The sequence below is a fragment of the Lacerta agilis genome, chromosome 12, assembly GCF_009819535.1.
Source record: "Lacerta agilis isolate rLacAgi1 chromosome 12, rLacAgi1.pri, whole genome shotgun sequence".
In the NCBI taxonomy this organism is placed as follows: Eukaryota; Metazoa; Chordata; class Lepidosauria; order Squamata; family Lacertidae; genus Lacerta; species Lacerta agilis.
Genome location: NC_046323.1, coordinates 7998185 through 8006292, shown reverse-complemented (window position 1 = coordinate 8006292; position 8108 = coordinate 7998185). Strand labels below are relative to the sequence as shown.

Sequence of the window (8108 nt, the reverse complement as noted above, 5' to 3'; positions counted from 1 at the left end):
GGCGGCCCCCGAGACCCTCCGCCGCCGCCGCCGCCGGCTGCCCACTCATGGCCTTGATGGCGGGTGTGATCCGCCGCCTGGACGAGGCTGTGGTGAACCGCATCGCGGCTGGAGAAGTCATCCAGAGACCCGCCAACGCCATCAAGGAGATGGTGGAGAACTGGTTGGTTAGATAGATAGATAGTTTTCATATTTCTATATTACCTTTACCTTACAAGGTGGTTGGTAATTAATTTATTTCATTTTTCATATTTCTATGCCACCTTTATATTCCAAGGGGCTTGGTAATTTATTTATTTCATTTTTCATATTTCTATGCCGCCTTTAATCTTCCAAGGTGGTGCACATGGTTCTCCTCCCCCCTCCTCGTTTTATCCTCACAACAACCCTGTGAGGTAGGTCAGGTTTAAGAGATGGTGACGGACCCAACGTCACCCAGGGTGCTTCGTGGCTGGCAATGCTATAAAAGCCCCAGGATATATGTATGTGTGTGTGTGTCCCATCTGCTTCGTGGCAGGACGCATCTCCCACGCTGAGTCTCTCAGGTGTCCAGGGCGGAGCTGCTAGTTGGATTCCTGCGCCTGTCATTATAGGGCTTTGCCCGATTCTGAATTGTGGCAAGAAAGTGATTAGAGTGGGTTTCCCCTTATTACAATGATATCCTACTTGGGAGTGACTCCAGACAAAGAGGAAGTGTTTATAATCTTGTAAACTGCTTAGGGGTGTTTTACAATCAAGTATTTAAATCTTGCTAGGTAAATAAAGGTATTCTCTGCTGTTCAACACATATTGTTGACTTAGCACTGCCCCCTCTCATTCTTAACTTTAAGACATGTATGAGGAACCTGCCATCCCTGACCATTGGTCATGCTGGCTTGGGCTGATGGGAGTCATAGTCCAACATTGGGAGGTCCACAAGTTACCCAACTCTGCTTTATGGTATTCCTAATAGTGCGGGTGTCAGAAGGTTGGTGGTTCGAATCCCCGCAACGGGGTGAGCTCCTGTTGCTCAGTCCCAACTCCTGCCAACCTAGCAGTTTGAAAGCATGCCAAAAAGTGCAAGTAGATAAATAGGTACCACTCTGGCGGGAAGGTAAAGGGCGTTTCTGTGCGCTGCTGTGGTTTCGGTGCTCCATTGCGGAGAAGCAGCTTAGTCATGCTGGCCACATGACCTGGAAAAACTGTCTGTGGACAAATGGCAGCTCCCTCAGCCTATAAAGCGAGATGAGCGCCGCAACCCCAGAGTTGTCTGCAACTGGACTTAACTGTCAGGGGTCCGTTACCTTTACCTTTTAATAGCGCAGACAAGAGGTGCTAGCAGCTAGTGCAATCTTAGGGAGGTTTGCTCTGGAGTTCAATGGGGCTTTCATTCAAATAAGTGTGTTTAGGGTTGTAGCCTTGTAACAGCAAACATTTGCACACACTGAGCAACAACTTCCATTATTATTATTTAAGATAAGTTTGTATTTCTCATGAAATGTTTAGTGTATTAATGGTAGGAGATTGAGAATGGGAGCCTAGAACTACACTTTGTGCACCCTAAAATTGTAGAGGAAGAATGCCTCTAAAGTCATCATAATGATCTCTAGAGTCTGATTGCTGAGAAATTTTACTTCTTTGGGGTGAAATAAAATTGCTTATGTACAGTTGTCCGCTTTGCAGAAAGCTAAGTAGGCATAAAAAGCAGGCACATAATGTGTTGCTGTCAAGGGAGTAGCTAAAACCACCCCTTAGCCTTATTCAGTAAGAAATGCAATCAAGGATTGCAGCAGCAGGACAATACCCTTTATTAACTTTACTGCAGTAAAGGACAGTTCCATAAGTGATGGGTGCTGTACTGATTGCAGATTTAAAACAGACTTCTATTTTACATACAGCTTACACATGCTAAGTACATAACTAGTTCCACATTGTCTATTCCATGTCAGCCCTGACATGACATCTTCATGTTATGGTCAGTACCTCCTTACAAGTCATCACTAGTACAACAAACAGACCTTAGATCAGAACAGATCAGAACAGCAACAGCAAACAATAAACAGATGACACACAAAGATTAATCTTTAAACTAAAACATACAGCTTCTTTATCCTTGGTTCTAGTCTGCATAGTCGTAATATTGGTGAAAGCCTCTCTCTTTACACACACACACACACACACACACGGTTGCCATATATATGGTTGCCATATTTCAAACAGTAAAATCTGGACAGAAAACTGGCAAAGTTGTTGAGCTTTTTTGGCAATATTGAATATGACTAAAGCAACAAATATTCTCAGACATTGTCCAAAGCAAGGTCAGTCAATACTTTCATTACTTCCATTTCTTGTGTTTACTATTCTAGCGACTTTATGGTAACTTGGGAAGCAATAGAAGGGGTACAAGCCATTTCCCCCTTCACATTGCTTTCCTACAGAGATAATGTTTCTGTTGGACTGATTTGGAATAGAAATAGAATTGAAATAGACTGTGTTGTCTCTGTTACTGAGATTTATTTCTTGTATCTATAGTTTGGATGCCAAAGCTACCAGCGTCCAGGTAACAGTGAAGGATGGTGGTTTGAAACTAATTCAAATCCAAGATAATGGTTGTGGAATTAGGGTAAGTAAACCTATTTGTCTTTCTAGAATATAGACCTTATTTTAAAAAAATGCAAACAATATTTGAGATAATTCTGGCTCACATCTGTCTTCCTTCTGCAGAGAGAAGACTTGGATATTGTGTGTGAGAGATTCACCACAAGTAAACTACAGACTTTTGAGGACCTAGCTAGTATTTCTACATACGGGTTTAGAGGCGAGGTATGTTTTTGACTAAGTTTTAGAATGTTTATCATGGTGCATAAGTTTTTTGCCATTTCCCCCCTTTGCTCTCCTATTCCATCCAGGTTTATCAGTTCTGTAGAACACAGCTTGTCACTATTCAATAATTATATATTTAAGTAACTTCAGGTGCGCTGAAAGTTGGTTCAAATGTAATCAATGTGACTGTAATGCAGAACCATCCAGAAGGTGGCTGCAAGGCAAGGTTTCAGTTGAGAACTGCCATTTGGACTGTATTGCACCAAGCCTCTATCATAGGGATGGAAAGCTTGGTTTTAGGTAGGCAGTAAAGACAAATTATATTTAAATTGATTTGGGATTCTTCTTTTTTGGATCCTCATGTTATGCTGTCCTCTGCAGCCCTAAATTGTTGTTTATATTGTTATAGCAACCTTGTACCAGGCATTGCTCAGGAATTCTAAGGGAAAAAAAAGTTTTAAAATCATTCCAGTTGGAAAAGGTTCAGTTTGTCATTTTGAGTCAAAATGATGTCTGATTGTGTCCAAATATAAGGATCTGTTCCTTGATCTCAGGAATCATCATGCAAAATCTCATTACATCTTATGAGGTATGCAAATGCATAGCAAACAAACAACTTTCAAAAATATATAGTAGATGAATTGGCTTTATGTTGTGGGTTTTAGCCTGTTTTCATTGTGTTGTTTTTTTGTATTTTACTTTGTTAAAGTAGGCTGAATAAATAAAACATTTTGTACACAAATTTGTATCCAGCTGCATGTAGATCATTATAGTGAGGATTACAAATACAGTACAGATAATTAGTTGGGATGTAATTAGTATGCTATTACTGTGATTACTGAATGCTTATTTGGTACCAGTAAAGAACTACCAGTATGTATCACCTTGAACTGTATGTTACTGTATGTTACTCAGTTTCTAAAACTTAATTTTTTTTCTCTTCCAGGCACTGGCAAGTATAAGCCATGTTGCCCATGTTACTATAACAACTAAGACAGCTGATGGAAAGTGTGCCTACAGGTAGGTTTATTCAAATATTTGTTTACTATATTCAGTCTACAAATATAATAAACTTTTAGAAGATAAACAATGTCTCTAAAAACATTAAAAGCTACTCTTGGGAGAGTACTTTGAGGACAAGGCACAAAGTAAACCCTATACTCACTGAAGTGTTTTGTAGAACAGAGGCAGACAGAAGACTTCTCATTGTTTAAGAACAGAAACAACAAAATCCAAGAGAGAAATCAGCATTGTGCAATACATCACTTAGCCACAGGAGGTCACTCAAACAAAACCCTTTTTTTAATGAGCATCAAGTATGAGAAGAATTTTTCTGTTGCTGTTTGTAGAAATCATTTTAAAGATTTGTTATACGCTGTGTTCTACATCCAGTGTAGATTATATGCAATTGTAGGTTATAGCCATTTGTTCTATTCCCTCTCAATAGAATGTACAGTCATACCTCGTGTTATGTTTGCGTCACGTTGTGGCTTTTCAGGTTAAGAACGCGGCAAGCCCAGAAGTGTTTACTTCTGGGTTTGCCACATGCGCAGAAGCGATCTTTGCGCATGCACAGAAGTGCTCTATCACGCACGTGCAGAAGCGGCACTCTACTTACGGACTGTTTGTAAGTAGAGGTACCACTGTACAAATGTAGCAAAATCCCTAGAAAAGTTAAAGGTACTATAAGTAACAGGAATCTGCCTTGCCTTATATTGAGACAAGATGGATGAAGCAATAATATGTTGTGCAATCTGATCCTATGTGTGTTAATTCCCACACTAGTCAACAGTACTTATTCTCAAGTAAGCTCTAAACACAGAGACTGTGTGTGTATAAATTCATCTCATTTAGAAAGGAAGTCTAATGACATTTTTTGGGGTGGCTCAAGAGCATAAATAATAAAATTTGAATACAGTATCACCACTCAGAGCTACAGAACAGTGGTAGAGGATCTGCTTTGCTTGTAGAAGGTCCCAGGTTCAAACCCTGGCATCTCTAGGTGAGGCTGGAAAGACATCCTGTCTAAAACGTTGGAGAGCCACCATCGCTCAGTGTAGACAATACTGAAATAGATGTACCAGTGACAGATTCTGTGTTCACTTCACTTTTAATGCCATAGAAATTGATGAAAACATTGCAAGTGGTGGTGATAGTTTAATGTCTCCTTCTAAAGCACTGCTGGCTTGAAATAATCCTTTGTGGACCAATCTAACAACTGATTGAAATAGTTGACCATTGGTTTTGCTTTGCTTTTAGGGCAAACTATTCTGATGGAAAATTGAAGGCTGCCCCCAAACCTTGTGCTGGAAACCAGGGAACTCAAATCACAGTGGGTTACTTGCTTTTTGAAATTTTTGCAGCACTTGAGCAGATGCATTCCTAGCTGATCCTAAACCCTGAAGCAGGAGATCTGTGTATTCTTTTGCAGAACTTTGTGGCACTAACATTATCTTGCTCAGTTGGTTAGAGTGTAGTGCTGATAATGCCAAGGTTTCAGGTTCAGTCCCCACACGGGACAGCTGCATATTCCTGCATTGCAGGGTGTTGGACTAAATGATCCTCAGGATCCCTTCCAACACTACAATTCTATGATTCTTGGAATAGCCTTATTCATAATGCATGCATATTTGATTACATTAAAAACTGGAATGTAACTTTGTATCTATCCTAGTTACACATACCTCTTGCATAAAACACTAATTTACTGCTTTTAAAGCAGAACAGTTGCTTTGTAGCATCTTGCTAGATACCACAGTGCAACCATATGCAGTTATAATAATAGTGATACTGAGGGTTCACTAATGGTACAAGTTTGAAGTGCATTTAATATAGACAACTTCAATTTGCGCATGTTTGTTGCCCATGTTGATGCTTTTTTGGGCTTCAACAATCACCTTTTAACTTTACTGATATATATTGCAGGAACTCTTCGCAAGTGGTGTTTAGAAATGTATTTGTATTTCCAGAGAATGGTACTTTTTATTGAGGGGGGGCAGGCAAGAGAGAAAGTTGTGTTTTAATTAATTAATCGATTGATTAAAATTCTTCTTTTTAAAAAATTTATTTAATCAAATTTTTGATACAAACATCAACCGCAAAAGACACATACAACAATAACAGTAATAACACAATTTGGCAATTCAGATTTGGATATACTGATATACCTATGACTACACCTTTTTAAACAATATTTCCCCACATCTCTCTCCTCCCTCTACCTCTTACCACTATCTGCCTTACCACTTAAATATTTGTTCCAGATTTCTTCATATTTATCCATTCTTATTTTGTGTTGACATGCAATTTGTTTGTATGTAGCTAATTTGTCCATATTATCAATCCATGTGCTCATGGATGAAAACATTGCAAGTGGTGGTGATAGTTTTGCGGCTCTTCCAATTCATCGAAACAAGTTTTTTTGCTTGGTATATCCATTTTTTGACCCCTTGAAATCTCCCACGTTTGCAGAATATAATTTAGAATTAAATTCAGTTCCCCTAAATAACAATTTCTTTTTATTACTCTTGCTATAAATATCCTCACCTTGCACCAAAATTATCTTATCATAGGGCAGTTAATCAACATATGTATTAAGTTCGCATTTTTACTCCCACATCTCCAGCAATTGTCTCCACTTGTTATTTTCTTCTGGTATAGTTTTGCTATACCAGTGGACTGAAAATTATTTTCTGTTAAATAAGTCTTAGTCTTAGATCCATAGAAGCTATTTCTGTTGATTTTATACTTGACTCCCATATACCATTTGTTATCTGTACCCCTAACTCTTCACTCCATTTTTGTCTATCATATTCTAAATTGTATTTCTTCCTGTTGAGTAGGGTTTTATATAGTGCAGGTGTAGAGTTTTTTGGTTTTGTTGCAGAGATTAAATCTTGTAGCAGCATGGGTGTTTCCGATGCTGCTATAGCATCAGGGTCAAACTGCCTTTCCAACATATGTTTCAATTGGATGTACTGTAATGCCATTGTGTTTCGCTGGTTAATCCGTACTTTACTTGAAAAGTCTTATATTCATCAAATTTGTAATTTTCATCAATTAATTGATTCAATGTCAAAATATCTTTTTTATCCAACTTGATTAAAATTCTCCTTTTCCTCCAAGGAGCTTAAGGTGGCTTGTGTGGTTCTCCCTCTCCCCATTTTAGCCCCATAACCTGTGAGGTAGATTAGGCTGGGAGGCACTAATTTGCTCAAAGTCACTTAGAAAGCTTCATGGCAGAGTAGGGACTTGGACCCTGATCTCACTGGTCCTAGTCCAGCACTCTTAACTAGTACACATTATGACTCCCATAATTTTGTAGTATTATAATTAAGATGGATTTGAATTTATCGTGCTTGTAAGTTGCATGGGAGAGCAATATTGACCAGAGCATTGGAATTAAAAATAGGGCTTTCCTGTTTGTTAATATTCAGGTGTTCTCCTCATTCATGATAATGTCCTGCATTGAGAAAAATTCCTACATTTAGAACTGGGCAGCTGCAGAGAACAGACTAAGGAGCAGGGAATGCAGCTTGTGAGAGCTCCTTCTCCCATCTGTCACACAGTCAAGACTGTGAGCTGACAATGGAAAACATATGTGAAGTGGTGCAAGCAAACCATGTGCACGCCCCATGTACTTGGATGCAATTTTCTTTCCTTCTGCCAGCACAAAAGGGCATTGCAGAGTGATCCATGTTTCTGTTTTGAGTTTGCTTTAAACCGCCTGTTTGCTTCTCTCTGCAGGTTGAGGATCTATTTTACAATGTAACCACTAGGAGAAAAGCTTTAAACAAGCCTAGTGAAGAATATGCAAAAATTCTGGAAGTTGTTAGCAGGTAAATCCATTTTTAAAAGGAGCAGAAGCTCCACCTCCACCTGCAAACCTTGTTTTATGTTAGATTTGGGCATTTTTCTCCTAGCCAGTAATGACATCTTTGATAAATTAGGAACTCAGAATAGCAAGAGGGATGCCCTTTTCCTGATGTCAGTATACTTACACAAATACAACTTGACAATCTTTTAGACTTGAGAAGAATCTACTGAAGTGAGTTTCACATTCACATAACATTGTGCTCTCTAACATTCACATGACAGTTACAAAAGGCCTCCAGATTTGTTTATGTGCAGATGTCTGAAAGAGACCAAAAGAAAGTGCAAATTCCATTGTACTTAGCAGCATGATGAGGTTCTTCTGCTCCCAGGGTTGTAAATCCAACAAAAGAAGAAAGCCAAGAGGGCCTTTGCCAAGATGGAAATGTGTGGCTTGGTCTTTTTGTTATGAGTCATGTAGCTGACAGCAAATG

The 8108-nt window shown here is 39.0% G+C and overlaps 1 protein-coding gene across 2 annotated transcripts in view; it reads left to right on the top strand.

The window, feature by feature from the left end:
• MLH1 (mutL homolog 1) overlaps positions 1-8108 on the top strand; it is a 29811-nt gene continuing 21703 nt past the window's right edge. The window contains exons 1-6 of one of the 2 annotated variants that reach the window (XM_033165323.1): positions 1-163; positions 2512-2602; positions 2704-2802; positions 3749-3822; positions 5062-5134; positions 7549-7640. In XM_033165323.1, the coding sequence (XP_033021214.1) occupies positions 48-163; positions 2512-2602; positions 2704-2802; positions 3749-3822; positions 5062-5134; positions 7549-7640 (545 nt within the window). In that variant the 5' untranslated portion in view covers positions 1-47. Of the gene's footprint in view, positions 164-2511; positions 2603-2703; positions 2803-3748; positions 3823-5061; positions 5135-7548; positions 7641-8108 lie in introns of those variants that run through there. The other variant, XM_033165324.1, reaches the window with a different exon arrangement.